This window comes from Sinohyriopsis cumingii, chromosome 12 (assembly GCF_028554795.1).
Source record: "Sinohyriopsis cumingii isolate HCF-2022 chromosome 12, ASM2855479v2, whole genome shotgun sequence".
Classification (NCBI taxonomy): Eukaryota; Metazoa; Mollusca; class Bivalvia; order Unionida; family Unionidae; genus Sinohyriopsis; species Sinohyriopsis cumingii.
Window position 1 is genome coordinate 62,684,880 of NC_142972.1, and position 26,290 is coordinate 62,711,169.

Sequence of the window (26,290 nt, forward strand, 5' to 3'; positions counted from 1 at the left end):
TGCGGAATAATACCATGTACTACTTTATGCACTACTGTTATAACTAACAAATGGTTACAGGTTAAACTCATATTTTAAATAAACAGTTAGTAGTAATATAGCAATTCAAATTTCTTTCTAACTCATATGGTCAGTAACTTTTCCTAAAGAAGTATTACACAATATATTCAGCATAGCTGACACGCGAATTTTGGATGGCTATATTTCCGGTGGTTAAGAGGTTATTTGACTTCCGGTGACCGCAACTTTCCTGGGGCAGAAGTTAGGGTGACAAAGTTTATCTGCTATGGTAAACACTGCTGGAAAGAGGGAAAACATGAGTGCTTCAAAGAACGATTGCAATCAAGGCTCAGGTGACAAAACGACAGAAAATCTGCCGACAAAGGAAGATGAGATAGATCCCAACAAGGTTATCATTTGGAAATTAAAATTCTTTAGGAATAATACACCAAACTTCATAGTGGTTTATTTCAAGACAATAGGTTGCTCCACACAGCTTCGCAAATGATACTCGCGTATTTCTTATTGAGTTGTCGCCTCATCATTACTAAATGTAGGCAGAAATCCCGATTTTTTTTGTGCACAAACTATTTAAACAAAATTCACATTGACAAAATGCGCAGCACCATTCAGTCGAGTCATGCTGAAAAGGGGTCTGTGTACTAGTCCTACATGTAAGACATAGCACATTTTGATTTTGTTGAGGTGCTATGTCTTACTTTCCAAATAACGGCCTTGTATAGTGTGTTCCGATGTCGTTGACATCGGAATGAGTAATCAAAGTTTCAGGAACATCTCACATTTGGCAGCCTATATCGACATTTTTCCACTAATTTATGTGTAATTAATATACTTACTGTGCTGTCTTTATCCTGGTGGAATGAAAATATGACACTAGCAAATGCATGCATTTTCACATTCCGTTGACATACATTTGAATTTGTTGCAATGTGACGGTAGTCGAGATATGCTGAAGTAAGTTCAAGTAGGTTGATGTTTGGGATATGTTTCTTGAACGAAACGAACCGTTGCTTACAGTTCCAATAGGCATAATATTTTTTTTTATTCGTTTCATTAAAAAATAATGTTTCAACTTTATCCGATTTCGGCATTCTCGGCTTTCATCCCTTCCCAGCCAACTGAAAAGTAGGCCAAAGAAACTTGTAAACGGGTCTATTTCTTTTGTGAGAATTTGAATTTATTAGAGAAAAGGCATCATAGTAAGTAAAGTCTGACTAAAACATTATAACTTTACTTTGTAGAAAAGCATCATTATTTTAGTTGTCAGTTGTGTGAAATATTCCTGAAAATTTTACTTTCGTAATGATGTTAGTCAACATCAAAACACACTACACAGCGCCATTAGTTAGGCTGTAAGACCCTGACGCTTACAACATAAATATCAGCATCGGGTCTTACAGGTAGGACTAGTCTGTGTACATGTAATCCGCCTGGTGTTAATATTAGTACCCCTACTTCGTGGTAGGGAAACAAACTAGTCCTACAATGTAAGACACATCACCCAATATTTTTATTCTGGGGGTGATGGGTCCTACGGCGCTGTGAAGCATGTTTTGATATCGACTAACAGTGTAACGAAAGTCAAATTTTCATGAATATCAGAAACGACGCTTTTCTACAAAGTAAAGTTCTAATGTTTGTATCAGAATTTACTTACCCTGATGTCTTTTCTCTAATCAATTCATATTCTTACAAAAAAATGGTCCTGTTTTCAAGTTTCGTTGGCATACAATTCATTTGGCTGGAAAGCAACGAAAGCCAAAATTGCTGAAATCAGGTTAAGCTGAAATATTATTCTTTAATGAAACAAATTAAAATATATTATACCTATCAGGACTGTAAGCAATGTTTCGTTTTGTTGAAGAAACATATCCCCCACATGAACCAACTTAAACATAATTCGGCATATTTGGTAATGCAACAAATTCAAATGTATGTCAACAGAACATGAAAATGCATACATTTGCTAGTGTCATATTTTCAGACAGTACAGTGAGTATATTAATTACACATGAATTAGTGGAAGAGTATTGATATAGGCTGCCAAGTATGTGAGATTGTCTTGAAACTTGGACTACTCAACTGACATTGGAACACGCTATACAAGGCCGTTATTTGGATATTAGGTCATGCACTAAAACAAAAACAACACAGGGTTCGAAAATAACTTTTTTATTAACTAGTCAAATGGACTAACAGGACAAAAGACATGCTGGTCCGCAGCAAATCCATTAGTCCTCAAAATACATGTACGTAACACAACAATAAAGATTAATATTATACACACCACATTTCCACTTCTCTAGAAAAGTTTGGTTCCTACTTTCTTTATCATACTGTTTGTCGCGTTCCCTTTTGTCCTCATTATTGTCAGTCTTCAGCCTTTTGGCCGGATTTTCCACACCTTGTACAAATCACCACATTGTTCTCTTTGCTTTCTTTGTTTAACTATGATCCTGGTCAGTGTGACAATAACAGTTTGCACACCATTTGTAATGCTTAATATAAAGCGCCTAGGTGATCTGGATTTACATACCGGAGTTACAACAAATTCAATAACTAAAAATAGCAAGTTATTTGCCCGCATTTTTATTATGAATTTCATTAAAAATATCAGGAAAGCAAACTTTAAAATAAGTTGCATCCTCCTTACTGCACGCAAAATGAAATAAGCATTAAATTCCATAGCATCTTTTTGATAATTGCAATTGAAAGACTTAATATTTCTCCCACGTTATGATTTCAAAAACATTCAGTGACAGAAACAGACACATTTGCAGACATAAATAAGCTTCTCCCGCGCCACTTCAATCAGATGTATTTCATGTATAATTTGCACAGATGAATTCAGTCCAGAATCACAAACTTTCATCAAATCGAAACAAAATACCAAAATATATTCATTCCAGATCAAATGGAACAGTTGTTGCAATGAGCATTCATTCACAATATGACTGCAAATTTAAATTTTAACTAGACATGCCCTTTTCTTTCGAAAGTTATGTCGAGCTCGCGACTAAGTTCAGATTTATCTGGGGGGGAGTTATGTGCGCATTAATAATGATGTCATTGAGTACTGACAAATCTGCGCTTGTGTATTTAGTTTGGAATACGGCATTCATTCATTTACATTATTTCTTGTAGTGTATTTTGTTTATATAATTAAACCTTAGGTGGAATAAAGAATGAGCATATAATAAAAAGGTTACTGCATTTGTGTGGGAAAATATGAACTCATTTTTTCAGAAGGATATACTGCATTCACAAGTTCGTGCAGTATTCCATCCAAAAAAACTCGTTCATATTTTCCCATACAAATGCAGTAACCTATAATTATTTTTACATTTTCCTCATACATACCACAAGAAAATAAATATTGCTCTTGTTTTAATACCAGAATTACTGCATGCGTTTGCAAAAATACTGTTCGCTTTCTTTTTATGAATTTTTTTGTTCGAAATCATCTGCATGTTAGTTCATCTGGTAACTACCTCCATTCTCAGCCCCATTTCATGTTCTTTATAAGGACATTGCAGTCTTATATGGAAAAGTAAACAGATCATATTATTATGGTATACATTGAATAACATATCTTAAATGTGACATAACAAGCCTTATTTTTTTAAAACAAATTGCCACAAGAATCTTGTTTTACCAGTCATCGTGGACAAGGTATGGCAAGCAGAAACATTCAAATATAATTTACCTGATATATGTTTGATAACTTTATCATTAGCCAAACTTACTGAAAAACATAACTCTGCTTAGGTAGTAAACTTTAACTACAATTTTTTTTGTGCCTTTGGCAATAGTTATATTTGCTCTGTTGTAAGATATAAGAGCAGATAACAGCCTCAACATGGCTGAGGCTACGACATCATAGCTAATATTCCACCATGTTTGTCAACTTCTGTAAGACTAATCTGTTTTTGATACAGCAGTGAGCATAACCCTAAACCAACCCCAACCCCCATTCTACTTTAATTTAGCAGGTCTGTGTCAGCAAAAAGAAAAAGACAAATTTGCATGAAATTGAATATAATCTTTTGAATATAAAGAAACAAACAGTAAGCAGTTTTGGATAATACGCTTATACCTTGATAACTTGCAAACTTGTTTATAATGCAGGGTTATTTGTGTATCCCATTTTTACACTAGCAAGTTCCCCCGAAAATTGACACATATTTGTTGAAGTTAAAGAAAATCATGATATAGTTTCTAACCGAAACCTTGATATATTGCTTGTTGTTATGACCTGGAACTTGAATCAACATTATGAAATTATTAACTTTTAATAAGAAGTTATTAATTTTGTTAAAATTTAAAATAAAACATTCTTGGTACACCATGAATAACAGTGCCAAAAAAATTTGATCAATTAAAATGTCAGTAATGCCTACTTGAGGCAGAAATTTAATAATTAAATAAATACCAATTAAATAAGTTTTTTTGCAAAGTGAAATTCGTGTATTAGTTCTGTCTTTTAGTTTTGGTTTAAATGTAATGTCTGATGATCATAAATACAATGTGCTCTTTTGTATTCAAACATGAAATATAGCAGTCTATGGTAACATACATGTCCATGAGTGTTTCTGTGAGAAACTAATTAAGTGCTGATGGAATTTTGATCCTGATTTGCACAGTATTTATTGAATTGTTGCAGTGAATTATAAGCTGACATTTTACCAAGTAAATTACGTGTTGTGCGTCAAATAAAGGGGGTGGAATGAATGAAAAGTTAAAAGGCATGCAAATCCATCCTTCGTAAGAGCTAGTGCCCTTGTCTAAGTGTCAGGTCAACTCTTTTCAGGTGATTAATCAAACAATGTTACAGTTGTTTTGGTGCACATGATATAATTAAACTGTCTTAAATTAGCACAAAATGAATGCGATCAAAGATAGCAAGACAATCAGGTGAAACAAATACTTCATAAAATAAAATTCTGGTTGTCAGATACATTTTATTAATGAGAATCTAGTTTCAGAATTTGTATTTGTAATTCCTGGATTGGCACTGTGATATCCTCATGATTGAGAAAAACTTTCACTATGGCAATGAAATCATGACACCAATATTTTACTAACAAAACAATAAAAGATTGATTTTAGACATTGACAGCTGTGATATAAATTGCCAATTAAATCTTTTAAAATGAGATATCTGGCTGTCAAGTTAATTGAATGTGAAGCTTCTCACAAATTTTTTTTTTAAACGTTTTAATTTGTTTACATGTTTTTATTTCCCTGTGAATAGCCTCATCCCCATGGTAGTTGATAGTTGTCTTGGCAGATCAGGCATGTAAAAAAGGCAAAAAACTATACAGCCATGGGCTAGTGGTGACGATGAATATGACAATGAATTGTTATTAACACGTTTTTATTGTCAATGAGATGCAGTTCAAATTAGGACTACTTTTTATAATTTATGTTTACTAACAGGATGTGACACATGCATTTTCTAACAATGTGGCGCATATTCAGATTCATTAATTTGTCATATACATGTCGAGTACTTAATGCCTTATTAATATGCTACACAAATGCAATGGGTCAATATACAAGTGTATTTCAGACTAGTCTTGTCTTTAATTAACTAGAATTTCCAGTATTTTCTCCTAGTGTAAATCCTACTTACTGACAACTAGTCAACTCTTAAATATTTCACATGTATGCGAAATTTGAATTTTTTACTACCCTCCCTCACCCCAAATAATCATGAAGATGTGTGCGTTGGTGGAAATATCACCGTAGTCCTGGGGATGTTGAGATGAATGGTTGTACTGTAGCGGATAAATGCATGGGGGATGTCCATGTTCTTTGTGTCAAAATGTTGAGAACTAATCAGCATTTTCAATTTAAGGATTATTTCATTACATTTTATGGAATGCTAGTTATCCAAAATTAATACCAAAGCTTCATGCCGGCTATGCAGGAAAGAACTTGATATTTCCAACATGGAGCTTTCAGCTCTTAAGAGCCATATGAAATCATTAAAACAGATCAAATCAGAAGGTGTGCATTAACATTTAATGATTCCAAGCCCCCAGTTAGTATTGCTGACACTCTAGATTCATAGAACAATTCTAGGTTGAATAGCTAACAATTTTGTGAATTATAAATTATCAGTTCAAATAATCTCGTGGAATAAATCTTCAGTTTAAATTTGAACGTAAAGCTTATGTTCATTTTTTTTAGACAATACTGGCCATGTTAACTAAATGCCACTTTACATTTAATTCATCATGTGAAGGTTAATGATCTATGGTGAGAGAGTCTCTGTTTAGTACATTGGCACTGGTACTCATCTGCTGTTGATGTATTTACTTTCCTCCTTCTGTCTTATTCTCCCAACTCATTCCTCCTTATTCATCCAATGTCAATGAGTACACCCATGAATCTATCAGTGCTGTTTCGCATGAGTTTCTTGGGGAGCTCTCATTGCCATTTCTCACAAGCACTATGGCAATCTCTCAGTTTCATTCCTTGCGAGCAGGCTGGGAATATCTCAGTGCCATCTCTCATAGCACCCTGGGAGCTTCCTGAAGAAACAAAGGGACATACAGTCTTTGTCTCCTGCCTACATAATTACTGAATTATACATACAGATACAAATACACATAAATCCAACTCAGTTTAATTATGCATAGTTCTCAATCTACATTCTGACAAATATAAGTACACATCATAATTCAATCGTATAAATTCAATAAGCTATAATTCAGTATTCTAATAAATGAAATATGTAACAAAATCAAAGACAGTTACTCAGCCAAGATATTGTCTTATCTTTTCAAACTTGTTCTACTTAGTTAAACTTCCATTCTTTTATGAGTTAAGTCTCAGAGTGCATTTAGCTAAAACTCCTTGTTGAACAGCTTTCTGCTCTACTGCAGAAAATATGTTTCTCCCCTGCAGGAGCTAACTGTGCACTAATGTCTCTTTGTGTGCTTACAGTTAATAATTAAACATTTTTCCTGCCTAAAGGATAAGCCCATCCCACTGGAATATTTAGCTTCTCTCATCCCCTTTTTTAATTTTTTCCCGCCTGGGTCCAGGTTTCTTCACACCTTCTTGATGCACCACAGGGTATCTGGCTAAAGAATGCCCCATTGGCAATAGCCCTGCTCTACAATGGATGAAGTACCCTTGAAGCCAAATCCAAAATACATTACAATGAATAAGAACCATAAAGAAACCTAGGTAGTTACAGTAATTCTGCCAATGAGGTGGATATATCAGTTGAAGTATTTACATAGCAAACCTGTCATGAGTATATATTACCCCTTTAGAATCACCCCATTCGTTTCATATCTAGGTATCCTGTTACAGAGAAGTTACATTCTGTTTTGAGATTCATAGCCAATTTATTACTGGACGCATTATAATTATAGCTGCATTTATTTACAAAATATTATGTATCAGTTTTGGTATATATCGGTTGTTAGCGTTTTGGTACCAGAAATACATGTATTTGGATTTTGGTGGTTGCTTGCAATGAAAAATTAAAGTATGCATTAATGTTCGCTTTGAAAGACAGTGTTTTTTTAGAAGTTCTGATGATTTTACAACGTTATTTAGTTTATTTCTGGGTGATCCATAATTGCCTTTTTTTGTTGTCCCAGGTTCATTCACCTAACAGTTGGGAAACTGCAGAACTTGGAGATGATGAAAGAAAAAAGAAATTTCTGAGACTAATGGGAGCTGCAAAGGTACATTTGTTGAATATACTTCATCAATTCTCAAAGGCTTACTTGGTTATACAATATGTCTTCTTTCAGTTTATTGTGTACTTTCAGTAAATAGCTCAGACAATACAGGAGCAACCAGTTTGTATGAAGATTTATAGTTTGCAAAGAGCACCTGTCCATGTAGATCTCCACAGAAGGTTCTCTGGGACCCTTAACTACATATAAAAATATATTGTTAATTTCCGATGCAAGAAAATTCCAAAAATAATTGATTATCTGATAGGAAGTTTGCTGTGGCAAACTTGTCTTACATTTGATCTGTTTCATCAAAGCTAGTATGAATAATATATTGTCCATGTTACTAGAAAGAGTTCAAGTTATTTTAAAGTTTCTTTTGTTTGGGTGGGTGGGTCTTATTGGGATTAGGTGAAGATACACAGGACCTTAGTGGGTAAGGAGCTAAACATGGTTGTAAATGCCTGATGATAGCTTTGATCAGTTGACTAATCACATGCATGTGTGTTTTGAAACTTTTCTTAAATAAGCACCATTCTAAACAGTACATTCAAAATTATTCCATGATGTTTGAACAGTTATGTTTAATATCATATTCCATATATTGTCAAGATATTGAAACTTCTAGTTGTCTGTCCCTGCAATGTATTTGATTTATTTTGTTTGACAAATTAAACATGACGATAGAAGAGGCATCAACCCAGCAGTTTATTGATATCATAATTACTTATTTGAACAAATGTGTACTTTTCCTTAGTCAGGAATCTTGAATATTTTTTTCGGGTATAAAGCAGAATATTGTAGATGAGCTTGATTGTAGCAATTCTGGCAGACAGACAGTATGTACTGGATGTAATTCTGGTAAAGAAAATGAAACCAAAAGGTTTACATATCATAGAAATACACTGTAAGTGGGCTGCAAAATCATTTATGTTCAGAATTGGATGGAAATGTGAGTCCAGGATGTTTATAGGTTTCTTATTTAAGTGTGTCAGATTATTCAGCTGTAAAATATCACATTGTGTTGATTAAATTTCAGGTAAAAGAACACATTCAAATAAATGCCTGTATAGAAAGAAAACTTTAATCTCTTTTTTTTCATTCACTTTTGTTTCATGCAGAATTAATAAGTGGCAATGGTAGAATGGTATATCACATTTATTATGATTACAAGGAAACAAAATTCAAATAACTAAAGCCCAAATTTCACTTGACAAACTTATTTCATTGCTGTTTATTTTCAAAAATGTTCCCACCACCTTTCATAAGTGACATTTTTACTAATAAAAATTTGAAAAACTAGATTTTTAAGGAAAAGACTTGGAAATAATGACATGACATTAATATATTATTAGTAGGAAGGGAATGTTAGCTCAAATAAAGATGAAAATAATAATTAAAACAGTGGCAACTAGTGGAAGAAGACTGAAGTTAACTAATTAAAGACTCCAATTAAGTGAGGGTAAGAGCTTAAATTATAAATTATGCCCGTTACTGAAAAAGAAATAATAATCATGAGACCAGATCTGATGACCTGTTGCATAATTCTGGTATTGATCTAGATATTAGCCGGCTAAGAAAGAATGAGAAGTAATATTGCTGAAGCATGAAAACAAATATAGTATAAATCTTAATTTGTTTACATTATAATTTAATAAATGTGATATTACACCACTCTTCCGATAACACGCGAACCCACTTAAAGCGCAGGGTCAGGCATGGATCCCATTTTTTAAACCAGAAAATACCAAAAATATTTTCCTATTTGTTGAACTTGAAGAAAATTGTGATCAAAATGTAATGTAACAGGAACTGATGTCAATTGTTTTATTGTCGAAAACCTTTAAATTTTAATCAACATTATGAAATATCAACTTTAAAAAGAAGTCACTGTAATTAACGAGACTCAACAAATTTTTTAAAATGAAAATGTCACTTACACCTAGTGTGAGGCAATATTTTGATAAATAAATACCAAAATTAAATAATTTTTAGTATCAGTTGAAATTTGTGTTCTAGTTCCATCTTTTAGTTCCTTTTAAGTGTAATCATGATAAATGCAGTGTTGTAATAAACCGTAAAATGTGTCAATCTATTGTAACAGCTCTGTCCGCAGGAGTTTTTCTGGGAACCTAATTAAGTGCCTTGTTTTGATATCAGACTAGCGGAAACATTTATTGTAATGTTGCACTAAATAAAAAGTGGGCTTCCTTTTCTATTATCATGTTAATTTCATCTTTTGAATCTAATGAATGAGGTAGAATAAACAAAAGATATAAAAGGCATACAGATCGTACATGCTTAAGAACCAGCGCCTCAAGTCGTATGGCAGGTAACTCATTTCAGTTGATCATTCGAACACTTATAAATGTTATTGTTTATGTAATCTAATTAAACTACCTTAAATTAACCTACTCAATCATAACTGATTAAAGATAGCAAGGCAACCAAGCAAAATGAATACTTCGTGAAATAAAGTGCTTTTTGTTTCACAGATGCAAGCCTTTGTGGGGAAAACGATTTTCGGAGAATTCCTGAACTCTCACGTAGTGATATTCTCAAGGATGTTAAGAAGTTTCACTGTTACTTGCAAGGAAATTACAGCATTAGTATTTTACTAATTTAACAATTTTAAAAAATTCAGTTTTGACGTAGATGAATGTCTCGCGAAATGTTGCATTTTTTTATATAAAAAGGAATCTTGTTTGATTGTGAATCAATAGTTAGTCTGGTTCCTGGCTTCAAAGACTCCTTGTTTCGAAAAACTTATTATACACCGCTCTGGAAACCAGACTAATCATCAAAACAAAAGATGTGATGTAATATGCGAATGTTTTCACATGCCGTGTTGGTTGTTGAAACCAGTTGGAAACATGTTATCAATTTTTCATTGTTGGAAATCTTGCAAAAAATGTGATTTATACAGAATAATGATCTTCATCAAAAAGTACTTTATTTACAATTATTCTCGACATGATTATAAAACGAGGATTCAATCAGTAAATAGTCATCCACCCCCATCCCTGCGGTTCTCTGGATGTCTTTTGTCTAGCTGATTTTTGGGAGGTCCTTTGGTAACTCGTGCCTTCGCTTATAGTGCGGCCTATGTTTTTGGACCTTAATATGCACAAGTTATTGAGGGAGAGGTGTATAATACAATCAAGATTTACCAGTCTAACACATTGATGTTTTTAAAATCATTTTTATAATCAAATTATTTTATCTTCCAAGTCCAAAGTATTGAATATGATAAATTGATGAAAAAAGAATTTATATTTTTATTTTGTATACTTCACCAGTACTGGTAGTAATATATCATGTTGTATGTGCAGTATAATTTATGGTTAACATAGTCCTTGAATTATTTAAATCAGGACTTGTACAAGACTTTTTGTTGGATAATTATCATAATAAGTTGATGAAAATATAAATTTCAAAATGGTTTTTCATTTTTTTCTAAAATAGACTTGTATTCTCTCTTTGAACGAGAAACAACCTTGCCCCATTTACCTTGGGTGTCAGTGTCAGACTGAGAAATACTGTAATTTTTTTAAATTTGGGGTCAAAGATAAAAAGCAATGGCCTCAATGTGTTGTAGTTTGTATTAATTGGTAAAATTAAATCCCTTCTTGTTGATGACATATTTAATATACAGTTTTACTTATCTTTCAGAAGGAACACCATGGACGATTTGTGATAGGAGATCAAGAACCATCCCACAAAAGGGATTCCAAATGTAAGATATAAAAAATATCAATGTTTAGTATGCATGGTGTAATCTGTTACTGATCTTTAATGCCATTTTATGTTTACATATTTGCTTTATTTGTGTGTTTCCAATTTTCAGTAATTGCATGGTAGTGGTAAATTATGAATTTTACTATGTAACAGACATTCATCCTACTTTAGAAACATAAGGGCCATTCCGCAATCTTTGAAATTCATTTGGTAACAAACAGTCATTCTTCGTGGGAAACTTAAAAGCCCTTTCCACAATTTATTAAAATTCAATATTTTTTCAAAACAATGAAAATGTTTATCTACAGAAGTAAACAGATTCATAGTCTGTAACAACTATGTCACATTTTTATGGAAATTCCATGATCCTACAATGTACTTAATAAATCCTTTCATTTTGTTTCCTTCAAAGACTGTATTTAGTGGTCATCATGGCTTGTAGTGGACAGATTAAGTTTTATTGCACAAATTAGAAAGTAACAGAAATTAAATTATATAATAGTGGACATGCACTACATTGCTTGGAACTTACCTGTTGGCTCAGCTGCAGTACTCAGTACAGAATGCTCTTTTTAAGTTGTACTCAGTGACATTTAATATTCAAAGATTGTCCTGCTCAAATACAATCACTTATTTGTAATGCAAGAGAACGTTAACTTTCTGAGCAAAGAATGCTGAGACTGTTTATGTGCTTCACAAAATATTAAAAGTTTAATTATAGAGTGTGTGTGTGATTTAGATTTTTAACGTAGCTTTAACAATTTTCCAGTCATATTACTACGATGTCTGCAGTGTGGCAGTTTAAAGTGATGTCTAGCACTGGGGGCATGATCATGCAGACATGTAGCATGATGTCCCACCCAGTCACATTATCCTGACACCAGACCGACCAGTCCTAACACTAACCTCTTAACGCTGAGCGCCAAGCGAGGCAGCTGTTAGTACCATTTTAATAAGTCTTTGGTATGACTTGGCCGGGGTTTGAACTCACGACCTCCCACATCGGGGGTGGACGCTCAAACCACCAGGCCACCAGATCGGTTAGATGAGAGAGCTGGGTTGCTTTAAAGAAACAACGGGGAAAAGAAATCAGGCATAAGAATTAGTTTCTTTTCATTCGTAAAATTTAATTAAAAAAATGAAAGAAATGCGGTTACTTTTATTTTATTTTTTTCAATCTCTTTAAATTGTTTACATACTCCTACACAATGAAATTTACACAGCGTTATCCAATACACAACTTTTGCTAGTCCAGCCTGTGTAGTACATGCTGCCCAAATGTGTCCATATGACACATTTTCTCTGGAGCTATGCATGTGTTTACCTTGACTGTAAACCTTATATTTTTATACAGACTTAACAAAGCATGTGACATCACAGTACATAGCCAACAGCTTAACCAATAAATGTAGTATTGCTGGTTTGGTAATTGACAAGTTTACATGTAATATTACCAAATGGCTGGGTGAAAGTAAAGAACAAATGTAATCCCTAAAGTATTTTTGTTATGAAATTAACTTATATGTATTATATTCAGTTAACACAGATGTGACTTATTTGGTACAGTGCACTCTTTCAGTCCACATTGCAAATACTGTAAGCTGTACCCAAGTGTGGGAGGTGTAGAGGGCTAGCAGTTAGCTTGTTGCACTCATGACCGAATGGATGTGGGTTGAGATTCTACCATTGGACCAGCCTGCGTCAACTACCATGATGTGCCCTTGGGCAAGGCACTTTACTTCAGTTAATTGACATTAAATAGCCTACTTTTGTTGATCTGTTGTAAAGCATAACGCCCCCTCCCCAGTACCTGAATGTCAGGCAAATATTGTTTATCATTTTAGTAACTAATTTGTTGCATTGTGACCCAGTTATCCCTTTTATAAAGTTGACCTGAAAATATTTTGTCTCTGGAAGAACATTGGTACAAATGTATATGTATACAGGGTTTATCAATTAGGCCAACAATGTAATTATTGAAATTATGTGCATAATTACCCAAAAGGCACTGAATCTTAAAGAACCAAATCTGAAATCAAAGTCACATGAACAAGTTTTGGACTAGTACAGTTAAGAGCAATAATAATTGAAGTTTAACTTCTGAAGATATACTTTTCCATAGAATAGGTAAAAGGTGGGTGGGGCTTCTTTCCCATGTTGCATTAGCAGTTAATATCTCCTGTACATCCCTCATATCATCTGTTGCATCTCAGCTAAAATGCCAACTATTTTGCAGGCTTAGTTGTCATATAGGCATCTGCAGTAGATACATTTGTACTTACTGTACAGTCAAAATAGCTTCCAGTTTCTTTCGTTGGTTTAGATTTATATAAGTCGTATTTCATCTTGCTTGTAATTCTTTTTTCCCCTGGTCTAACTTGTACTATATTAAGCTATCAATTCCTTGTAGATTTAATGAAATGTCTAAGCCACATGTTTGCCAAGGCTATATATCTAAGTGCACTGATTGATATTAACGTGTGGCTTATTTTTCATGGCTTTAAACAGGTATCCCTATAGAAATTTTTTACTACTCTGAACTGGATGTGGAAGAGGTTTTGGTTTCAGAGGTTATAAATAATATTATTTCCTATTTATCTTGAACATTTTGTATTAATTATATGGTAAACTCAGATATAGTCATTGTGTTTACTTTGATTGTTGCAGTGATGCTCTCTCATTTGACTAAAGTTTGTAAAAAGTATTAAGTGACCAGATTTGAGAATAGAGAAGCTCCCTCCTCCATTGTGCTTCCTGTTACTCTGGTTTTAAAATTAGGGTACGTAGGTTGGGTTTTTTCTTCTTCTGAACATTATATATATTATTATGATTAGTATATATATATACTGTACTAAGCACTTCATGTACTTGGCAGAATCGGCTCAGTTAAATGTACAAATCAGTATATGGGGGGAAAGTGCTTGGGACAGTAATGAAAAACATACACTTGGCTGACCAGAAACACGTATTTTCTCTTTTGGCCTCATAAGAAAATAATAAAAGCATACTAACAGCAGGCTAATCCCAATTAAATTCTTGTTAAATACAAAATGAAATGTTAAAAGCTGTAATGTACCTATTTACTTATTTCAAATAAAGAGATTGATAAAATTTTGTTCTACATTTTGTCAGTTGACAAATTTCTAATTGATGATAAAATTAGCACGTTTAAAAAATGCATGCTCTCTAATTATCAATTTCTGTTTCCATGTTAGTGATAGAAGCTATGGGTAATGTTGATTGAAAGTTTAGTGCATCACACTTTTTTTCTAAATTTAATTTGAACATGAGGTTTCTATATGGGGAAAAAATAGTATGCATTGCCTTTTATTTAATGCTAGGAACAGTTTTACACAATAATGAGAACTTAGCATTCAACATGTATTTCATTCCAAATTTGTTTATCACAAACTTACATGTTTTAGTTTTAAGGCATGTGGTTTTGCAATATTTTCATTCAACAGCTAATGTTCATTTTGAAACATCACATCATGACAATATTTACAGTTGTTGGTACATGCAGGAACTATCCTGACCGATTGTTGTTGACTTGAAGCAGGAAGCTGCTTTAACATGCACAGCTGCAGACTTCAAAATACAATTTTCACTCTTCAATCAGTGCCTGGTGATGCAGGTAGTTTTGTTCCAAACGTCGGGACAGAATGTAGCTTTTTTTCTCATTGAAATCAGTTTCTTCATGACATGAGTGGCCAATGATAAGAGTGACTGTTAATACAGTGTACACAGTTCTGTATATTTTAAATAATTGTTGTAATCTCACATCACCAATATTATTTTAAAAGTTTAAGGATAAAAGTACATTCAAATCCTTTTGTAGTATACAATAGCTCCTGTAACTTTTTTCTAATTTTAATATATGATGCCATGTTATTCTTGAAGAATAGGCTTTGGAAAGAATTATGACTTAACCTTTCCAAGTTGGTGTTGGAAATATTATGGAAATAAAGGGAAACCGTGACATCTTAAGAACCAGTAGGCAGTTTTTTCTTCTGAAATATCTTGTATTGAGAAAGAACATCGAAGTTACCATTTGATGCAGAACAGTGTGTAAATTTCCGTTTCTGTGTGTTGTAGCTAACCAATGTTTTCTGGTATATGTGCCATTAAAGATGGGAGGGAAGATCTCCAAGAAATTCAAAACCACATAATATTTCTATGTTATGCACTTTCATCTTTATGTATATTAAGCTTACCTACTGGTGAATACCACAAGAATTGTTACCACTATATAGTGTAAAGGTAAGGGTATGAAATTGACACCTGCCATAATCATGTTTATAGTGTTGGGGTTAGTTTTTTTAGTGTGTTGACATGCAGAGCAAATACAATAGAATTCAGCAAAGGGTGCCATACAACCCGGTATGGGTGCAATAAAATCTGTGCCAGACTTCCACTAGATCAAGTGGATTTTCACTGCTCACAGAGGGTTTTAATCCCCTGGCCCTCTTTCCACATCCAGTGGATCAATTAGGCAATCCGAAAGATGGGATGCATGTACATTAAGGTCCTAACAGAATAGATGTTGTATCCATTAATAGAATTCCATAAGCTTGAATTGGAGCTGCAGTGGCTCATTGGTTAGCCTGCCAGACTCACAACCTAAAGTGCATGGGTTCAAATCCTACCATTGGACCATATTGGGTCAGTTGTCATGGTGTGCTCATGGACAAGGCACTTTACTCCAATTGCCTTGGTACTAAATAACCTACATGTGCTGCTATGCAATAAAGTATCACACCAAACCAAAGCAGATACTGGAATACCAGCAGTATTATTGACAATAACAAGAACCATAAATGTTATAAATTTTATAATTTGAAGTCTTCACTTAAAATTCATAATAATTTATTATATGCTCATTTTCTTATTCTACCTAAGGCTTAATTATATAACCAAAATTAAACTACAAGAAAAAAAGTTACTGAATTTATGCTGTATTTTAAACTAAATACACAAGCACAGATTCGTCAGTACACAACAACAATATTAAAATGCACATGTAACTCCGCCCAGCTAAATTTGAACTTAGTCATGCGGTTGACATCACTGCCAATATAAATTGTTGTTTTGGTCTACTTTAAATTGAAATTTAGAGTCATATTATGAATGAATGCGCATTGCAACAACTTTTTATTAAATTTGGAATGAATAGAATTTGGTATTTTTGTTGATTCTACTAAATTTCATGATTATGGACTGGATATATCTGAGTCAGTTCTACAAGAAGTAATATCTGAGTTTTGCAGTGAGGGAGCAGCATCTTGAATCATTTGGATGTGTATTTCTGTTCTGTCATTTAATGTTTGGAATCATAATGTGGGAAAAATATGAACTCTGTGACGTTCTGTCGTATTGGGGTGGGGTTCTCCCAATATAATTTAATTAAATTAAATTGAAAGTTCCACCCTGGCTCGTTAGGTTAGAAAGTTAAATTAGTGATGATGTAGATTTACAGCTCTGAGCCCCCAGTCAGCAATGCCGACGGTTAAATTATAGAGAACACGAAGATGAAATTCAATCAATAACAATTTAATAAATGTGATAATTTAAAACGATAACTCCAATTTACTCGTCTTTCCCTCAACCAAGTGACAGCCTAATTCATCCCGTGATTTACAGTGTGAGTTCGATTTTCCCCCTGTCCTTGCATCTACTCATCTATTCCCGCTGATTCTTCCTTCTTCCGTTCCTCTAACTCCTCCTTTGTCTCTGTTTCCTTCTCTACTATCTCCTCCTCCAGCTTCGCTCCAGACTTCAACTTCTCCTTTCTTCTCCTTTCCCTCTCTATTATCTCCTCCTCCAATTCCGCTCCCAGACTTCAACTTCTCCCTCTTCTTCCCTCCTTTCCTCCATCTCTCTATCCGAGACAACGGGACCAAACTTTAACTGGTCTGTCCCTCAAAGCTTCCTGTGAAAAACCACAAGGCGTTAACAAATGTTTTATCGAACCTCACCTCACACTATAACGACAATTAACCATCAGATAGCTGTCACTGTTTCGGCCACGCATGCATACACATCGAAATTCCCACACACTTCTTGCAGGGTAAACAATGGCGTAATAACACAGTATCAGCGAATTGTTATACAGACATCAATACATTGCGTCACATCAGTATATACACATATATATTTAATCTCATCGTACTACAATCTGACAAAATCAGACGCATGTCTGTACATTACAAATATTCAACAATGGCAAAATCTATAATCATATGAACATATGTGTTAGTCTACTATAAAATACCCACATAGTAAATTACAATATTAACTCTTACGACGGCTGGCAAGCTATATAATTCTTTACAAATATCAACTCATTTCTTCAAAATATGCAAACATATTAACAAAACAAAGTAATTCTTCGTACTACGATTCTAGTACTAATAAAGTATACATACGACCTACAATTAAAATGCAGTCGCATTCCACAAAGACCGAACAAATATCTACTGACCTTTTGAAGCTTTCTGTACTTAGACCTTCCTGCTCTAAGATTTTCCCGCCAATAACGAATGGCTATTCGGAGTTACACTAAACTCTTCTCTGGGTAATTTCTCTCAGCGAACTAACTTTTGCCGGAAAACGCAGGGATATCATTCTACCCAAATCAAGGTCTCCCCCCATCTCGATTCTGATTGGGTGGCGCTGTGCCCCTGTCCAATTGTCTTAGCGGCCAGTTCAACCTGTCTGTCTGTTTGCAGGGGAAAGAAGTTAGGACACTCCCACTTCTTCAGGCAATTTCTTTTGATCTTGGAAACATTTCGACACCTAGGTGATAATTGGCTGTCTGTGACTTCGCAACTCCAATGTCCGGTTCTTCTATTCTAGCCACAACAATCTTACGTAACGGATTAGTGCTAGCCTTCGGCAATGTTCGACATCAAACAATGACCCGTCAGAATTACCTTGATTATACATGTTTCAAACTGGGCTACTCTGGGTCGGGGTAAACATGACACACACCCCCCACGCTTGAGAATAAAATCGGGATTTTATTCCCTCAAAATTACTTCAAATGCAATGGCATTAATACACGAAATAAAGAACAAAATTATCGCGACACTACACACTGAGTGCGAACATGAATATATATATATATACGGCGATCTATACCATTCCAGCGCTCCTGCTCATGAAATCGGCGCCTACGTTCTCAGTTCCTTTCACGTATCTGATCTGCATCTGGTATTGTTGTAAGAACAGTGACCATCGCATCAATCGTCCATTCGACAATTTCGCTTGCGCGAGATACGCGAGTGGTTGGTGGTCGGTCTCCAAGATGAACTTCCGCCCGTATAAGTACCGCTCGAACCGTGATATACCGAACACGATTCCGAGGCATTCTCTCTCCGATACGGAGTAGTTCTTCTCGGCAGCTGACAACTTCCGACTGCCGTACGCGACATATAACGATTCCCGTGCGACGATGCGGGTTTTATCGGTCCGATTAAATCCATTGCGACGCATCGAAATGGTTCATCGATAACGGATTTACTCCCCAAGGGGACGGGTCGATGAGCCGTTTCCGGTGCCATTCTCTGGCACTTGTCACAGGAGAGACAGAACCGCTTAACGTCTCCCTGGGCCCCTGGCCAGTAGAATTCTCTGACAAGACGGTCAAGCGTCTTGGCAATTCCCATGTGTCGACTCATGAGACTTTCGTGCGCGAGTTTTAATACTTCGCCTCGCTTCTCTTTTGGTACGACGACTTGCTTAAAGTGTTTGCGGCCTTTCCTGGCGTGGCGATACAAGATCCCCTTCTTGTACTCAAACTTCACCGCGCCATTCGGAGTCTTTTTCTCCGTTCCAGCTGCAGCGTATTTGTGCAACTGCGCCAGAGTTGCGTCGTCCTGTTGCAGCTTCCTCAGCTCGGCCGGAAGAACGTTACTCACCGGTGTCGATGTAACTTCCATCGGCTTCACTTTCATCTGTCGACTCTTGGACCTGGTTTCCACAGCACTCACCGGCATCGGTGTGCAGGTTTCGGGGTTCGGTTGTGGCAACAAATAACGACATCCCAGTATGACGTCATGCGACAAACCATCCAAGCATGCAGCTTCAATTTTCCCCTTCACGTACGGTGAATTGAGGTCAATGACAGCCACTGGCAATGAGTCGCGCACGCTGTTCGTGTACTGAACTTCGATTACCTCCCCTGTGTAATCCTCGGGCTTAACGTACTTCTTGTCGACAAGGGCTGGGACGCTACACCCAGTGTCATACAAGATGGTGGCACCTTCTCCGTTGACAGTAGCAGACGCGAGGTTGGCTGGGTTACAGCTTGCCTCTGGCTCGCGCTCCTTCCTAGCGACGGCATTCACCTGGGTCTGCCTGCCCTTGGGACAGTCCCTGGCAATATGCCCCGGGCGCTTGCAGTTGTAACCCGTCGGCGGCCCTCGCCGACCTGCAAGTCCCGCTTTCGTGGGTGAGGCCTGTCCAGGTCTATGGTTGGCATCCCTACCTGTAGATGCCCCTCCGACCCTCCCGTCGCCCTGACGGTTAAGGACAGCCGGCTCTACCTCAACCACACGGCGCGACTCAGTGGGTCGGGGTCAGTCCGCACCCCCGGAACTTCCACTTTTCGAGTGTGCCTGCTCGTATCGCTCCGCCATGCTAGCGATCTCTTCGAGCGTCCGGTGCTCTCTCTCTGCTAGAAAGACTGTCAACTCGCGACGGTAAGTACTCAGGACATGTTCCTTGAGTATAACCTCATGTAGCCCGTTGTACGATCGTTCGACTTCGGCCATCTTCATCCACTTCTCAAATAACCCTCGAACACGGGTGTGGAATTGAGAGTGGGTCTTCGTTGCCTTCTTCGCCGAGTCCCGAAAAAGTTTGCGATATGTTTCGCCGGTCAGCCGATAATGGCAGAGAAGGGCCTTTTTGAGCGCATTGTAGTCGTCAGCATCGTCTGCAGCTGAGCCGTGGTAGACTTCATGAGCTGCACCTTGCAAAAAAGCTGAGGCATTAATCGCCCAATGTTGTTCAGGAATTTTATGAGCGTGAGCGAGTTTCTCAAACTGAACAAGAAAATCGTCGATAGATTCCTCCTTATCGCTGAACCACGGCATACTTATCTGGACCATTCGGTGGTCGATGAAAGGTCGTCCAGTCCCTCCAGAACTTGTGCTGGTGTCGTCCCGATCGGTGTCCCTAGCCGCTAACCTGACCTTCTCCATTTCGAGAGTGTGAGCCAGTCTGGCCAGCTCCAGCTCTCGGTCCGCTGCTATCTTGGCCAGCTCCTTCTCCGCTGCTTTTTCTGCCTTCCATTCCTTGATTCTTTCTTCAATAAATGCTGCCAGGCGATCTCCCTCGTATCCGAGATCTTCCGACCCCATGGCACGGTAATCCTTGATCATTTGCCTTTCTGTAGCCATATTGTTATACTAATAGGAAGTGATACCTTGTCTCGACCTTACTAACAATGGACAGAGATTACAAGTTCCCAGCCAAATACTTACCTGTCGACAACAACTAATTTCGTTCAGGTAAGATATTTGCTCGATATTTGCTTCACAATTACTGCAAGTAATTACAGATCTACCAAACATGCAGATATCAAATATAACAAACACAAGATGAGAAAATCATAAAAATTCAAAATACATAGGATGGAAAATATCTCACACTGTTCACTAATACTTCCTAACAACTAAACTTTTAGGTCGTAAAATAATATTTATGTCTAATTCAAATCCCGGACGGAGCGCCCACTGTGACGTTCTGTCGTATTGGGGTGGGGTTCTCCCAATATAATTTAATTAAATTAAATTGAAAGTTCCACCCTGGCTCGTTAGGTTAGAAAGTTAAATTAGTGATGATGTAGATTTACAGCTCTGAGCCCCCAGTCAGCAATGCCGACGGTTAAATTATAGAGAACACGAAGATGAAATTCAATCAATAACAATTTAATAAATGTGATAATTTAAAACGATAACTTCCAATCACTCGTCTTTCCCTCGACCAAGTGACAGCCTAATTCATCCCGTGGTTTACAGTGTGAGTTCGATTTTCCCCCTGTCCTTGCATCTACTCATCTATTCCCGCTGATTTTTCCTTCTTCCGTTCCTCTAACTCCTCCTTTGTCTCTGTTTCCTTCTCTACTATCTCCTCCTCCAGCTTCGCTCCAGACTTCAACTTCTCCTTTCTTCTCCTTTCCCTCTCTATTATCTCCTCCTCCAATTCCGCTCCCAGACTTCAACTTCTCCCTCTTTTTCCCTCCTTTCCTCCGTCTCTCTATCCGAGACAACGGGACCAAACTTTAACTGGTCTGTTCCTCAAAGCTTCCTGTGAAAAACCACAAGGCGTTAACAAATGTTTTATCGAACCTCACTATAACGACAATTAACCATCAGATAGCTGTCACTGTTTCGGCCACGCATGCATACACATCGAAATTCCCACACACTTCTTGCAGGGTAAACAATGGCGTAATAACACAGTATCAGCGAATTGTTATACAGACATCAATACATTGCATCACATCAGTATATACACATATATATTTAATCTCATCGTACTACAATCTGACAAAATCAGACGCATGTCTGTACATTACAAATATTCAACAATGGCAAAATCTATAATCATATGAACATATGTGTTAGTCTACTATAAAATACCCACATAGTAAATTACAATATTAACTCTTACGACGGCTGGCAAGCTATATAATTCTTTACAAATATCAACTCATTTCTTCAAAATATGCAAACATATTAACAAAACAAAGTAATTCTTCGTACTACGATTCTAGTACTAATAAAGTATACATACGACCTACAATTTTCCCGCCAATAACGAATGGCTATTCAGAGTTACGCTAACCTCTTCTCTGGGTAATTTCTCTCAGCGAACTAACTTTTGCCAGAAAACGCAGGGATATCATTCTACCCAAAATCAAGGTCTCCCCCCTTCTCGATTCTGATTGGGTGGCGCTGTGCCCCTGTCCAATCGTCTTAGCGACCAGTTCAACCTGTCTGTCTGTTTGCAGGGGAAAGAAGTTAGGACACTCCCACTTCTTCAGGCAATTTCTTTTGATCTTGGAAACATTTCGACACCTAGGTGATAATTGGCTGTCTGTGACTTCGCAACTCCAATGTCCGGTTCTTCTATTCTAGCCACAACAATCTTACGTAACGGATTAGTGCTAGCCTTCGCCAATGTTCGACATCAAACAATGACCCGTCAGAATTACCTTGATTATACATGTTTCAAACTGGGCTACTCTGGGTCGGGGTAAACATGACAAACTCTTTCAATTGTGATTATCAAAAAGATGCTATGGAATATAATGTTCATTTATTTTTTAGTGCAGTAAGGGGGCTGTTATTGCACTTGGAATGTATTCAAAATTACTGTACAATTTCAAAATGTGTAATCAAGCTTTGGAACCCATGACATAGCTCATGTAATTTGGAAAGTACATTCTGAGGAAGTTCAGGATGTAAAACTAAGTATATTTTTTGCCATTCTGATTCCCAGCTACAGAAGACACATTTATGCCTTGCCACTTGCATACTGTTTGTAGAGACCTTAGCAATTCTGTGACCTCTCTGGTGTCTATTGCTATAGTAAATCCAAGACATTGCATCAAAAAAGTTAATGCGGAATATTGCAAAGCAGCTGGTATGTGGCAGTCCACAAAACAGCTGCTTTAGTTCATTCAGAAACAAATTTAGTTAAGCATAACATAAAGCATCTACTACATGAGTGCATGATTTCTTTTACAAAGTAGTTCCTAATACACTACTGCTGTTGGGCACATGTGTCATGCACATGAGTGCAATATGAAGGTGTGCATTATCGTACAGTACCGCATGATTCTGTGGGGGCCCCAAGTGGTCTAAAGCGCTCTCCATTACGGATCACTGCCATCTCACCTCTGTCTGCATTGGTTCGAGTCTCAGATTCAGCCAACGTTGGTATGTGAGAAAGCTTGCCAGTAGCTTCTTGTGGGTTGGTGGTTCTTTCTGGGGGTTTTCCTGGGTTCTTCCTCCACCATTAATACTGGCCGCCACGTATAGCCTGTCGTGTGCAGAAAAATGGCGTTAAACCCTACAACAACAACAACAACAACAACAACAACAACAAGCATGATTCTGACAATGTAAAGTTAATGAAGACAAAAATGAGCATCTAATAATTTCACTTAATATTTTAAATTACTGTAATCTCAGTAGTTGTCTAAAGGTGATCGCTATAAAAGTTTTTTGATGAGTATGATAATTGCCTTGTTGGGTGGATAGTCTTAATGGGAAACTGGATTACAAGTGAAATAGTGTAGGGAAGTTTCACTGTAGAGGAAATATGCAAATATGAGTCCTAGGCAGGAATTTTAAACATGTGCATGGCTTGACAATTACCCATTCAAGGTTGTTGGTTTCTGGCACATAATACACAAAAACTGCATTGTTGAGATGAAATATGTTCATACAGTAAGTCACAAAAAGTGTTTGTAGGGTAACCATGAATTTTTACATTTTGCTTACAGGGGATGATATCAAGACTATTGACAGTAAGCTAGAGGAGCAGTACCAACTTAGTCTGGAACACAAGATGTCTGGTGGCAAAAAGGATCACACTGGATTGGGATTTCATGAGGAGAAGAAAGCAGAGGAGATATCCAAAGAAAAAGCAGAGGAAGAAGAGTCACCAAAGGGAAACAATTCTGATAAATCTGAAAAGATTGAAAAGAGATCGCATAGCAAAGACGTTGACCATTCAGAAAAATCAGGCCCATCAGAAGTAAAGAAGATGAAATTTATTAAAGGAGATAGTTAGTAAATTTTGTTACACATGGATATTTGTAAGAGGAATGAATATGTAGAGAATAATGCGTGCATATTTTATTAAAATTACTTTGAGGCATTTTGTGCCTTCATAAAGCCTTATCTTTTGTAGTAGCTGGCACCAGTTGCAAAGTTCAAAGCTGGGTCATTGCAACAGTAAAACAACCAAATCCAAATGCTACAATATTATAATAGTAGAGGGCTACCATGTTACAAGGAGTAAAAACTGAAATGTTTAGACAGGTTGCTACTGAGAACATAGCTTCAAGCCATTTAGGACTTGCTTGCGGTACTGATAAAACACATATACATACATTAATTAGCTACAACTTAATGTAAAGTTAGGGTCAAAATTATTTTGCAGATACTTGTACATTTTTTGGAGACACTGTCATAGTTTTATCTCTTCCACATATGGCTGGGAGGCAGACACAATTGTCACAAGGTCATCATGGTCGGTTGTGGTCATAATAATACCACTTAATGGTTGCATTTTGTTAAAATTAGAATTTGCAAAAATGTGTACTTTTGGAAATAAGAATCCTGAGGTCAAGTAGACATAATGTAATAAATTATGTTAAACAACAAAATTACTTCTTCACATCCGTATCATTTGTTTAAAGTCCCATCTTTTTCATTATTATGGCCAAATGGTTCAATGATGATTTTCTCGTGTAGGTGAAAAATAAACCCTTCCATCTTTCTATCTTATGGTTGTTTGTATTTTTAAGTCAGATTTATTCAAAACTTGTTTAGATATTGCCTTAAAACAATGAAAAAGTATTTTCTTCAAAAAAAGCTTAAGTCAGTCAAATTGTTAAATTCCTTTCATCTGAGATTTTTTAACCATGTCAGTGTAACATTTTGTTAATGCCACAGTTGGCCGTAAGGTTGAGCATATTCGTAGAAATTTTCATTGTTAAACATTTTTAATTGCACCTGATAAAAATAGAAGTATATCTAGGTCCCAAAAATCTTGAGCATCTATGGCCAATATAAATAGCAGTTCTAGAAATTATAAAATTAATAGAAATTTTGATGAATTATAAACTTCATTTGAAATTTGGGTCATAACTATCAGGTTCTTAATTTAATTAAACTATTATGCGTGTAATTATTGTCTTTTATGCATGGTGTTGGCATCAGTGATATTCAATATTCAGATTTCTTAATAAAGCTTTGAATCTTGTCGACTTTGGCATGAAGTTTAGGTTTTATGTGCATATGGTTATAGGGAAAATATGTGATGGCTTATTGCTATTTATGCTCTCAAAGTTAACTCTTAATTTTTTTTAATTTATCTGAACTATAGGAATACCTTTTACTGAAAAATGTTATTTTCATAGCTTTTAATTTTGTTGCAAAATATCATTAACTAATCTTATCTGTTTCTATAATTGATTGATTAATATAACTTTTATCTACCAAAAATTTGAGCTTTTGTGGGAAGATAATGTATCCTCGTCTTCTATTGTATGGAATGCAGAGTAAACCTTCTTGAGTTTTTGTTTTGTGGGATTTAGTTTTGCAGAGACAGAACATAAATCAGGTTGGTCCATTGGCTGCAGCCCAGATGACCTCTTATAAGAAGTTATAATAATTTGATTGTTTTTCTTCCTGCACCAGTTATAATGGCCACCATGTGTAGCTACCTTGCTTTGGGAAATGAAGTTAAATCCATAAAATTAGCATGCAACATTTCCTGAGATAGCTATAGCTAGGTAGTCACAACAGTTTACACCAATATTTTATAGATCTAGTATAGTAGTAAATATACATATTATAGATTTTCAGATACTATTTTTAGCTGGCCAAACCTATCCCATAGCCGCATCTGTACGGCCATGCGCATTTGACATGGGGCAACTTGAGTGACCTATATTTCTTACATGAATAGAACATTTGTCATTATAGATTGCCGCAGATAGTAGTAAACAATATTATGCCAGCCCACAAGTATAAGAGCTGAACTCTACATTTTTTAACAATTAAAGTGTATCTATTGCTTTA

General features: G+C 36.1%; 1 protein-coding gene across 1 annotated transcript; it reads left to right on the plus strand.

Moving 5' to 3' along the window:
* Positions 1-221: 221 nt before the first annotated feature.
* Positions 222-26,290, plus strand: LOC149786580 (uncharacterized). Its single transcript, XM_089977086.1, has 4 exons — positions 222-409; positions 7,644-7,730; positions 11,397-11,460; positions 23,983-26,290. Exons 1-4 carry the CDS (start codon positions 287-289, stop codon positions 24,270-24,272), a joined length of 564 nt encoding a protein of 187 aa, XP_089833212.1. The 5' UTR covers positions 222-286; the 3' UTR covers positions 24,273-26,290.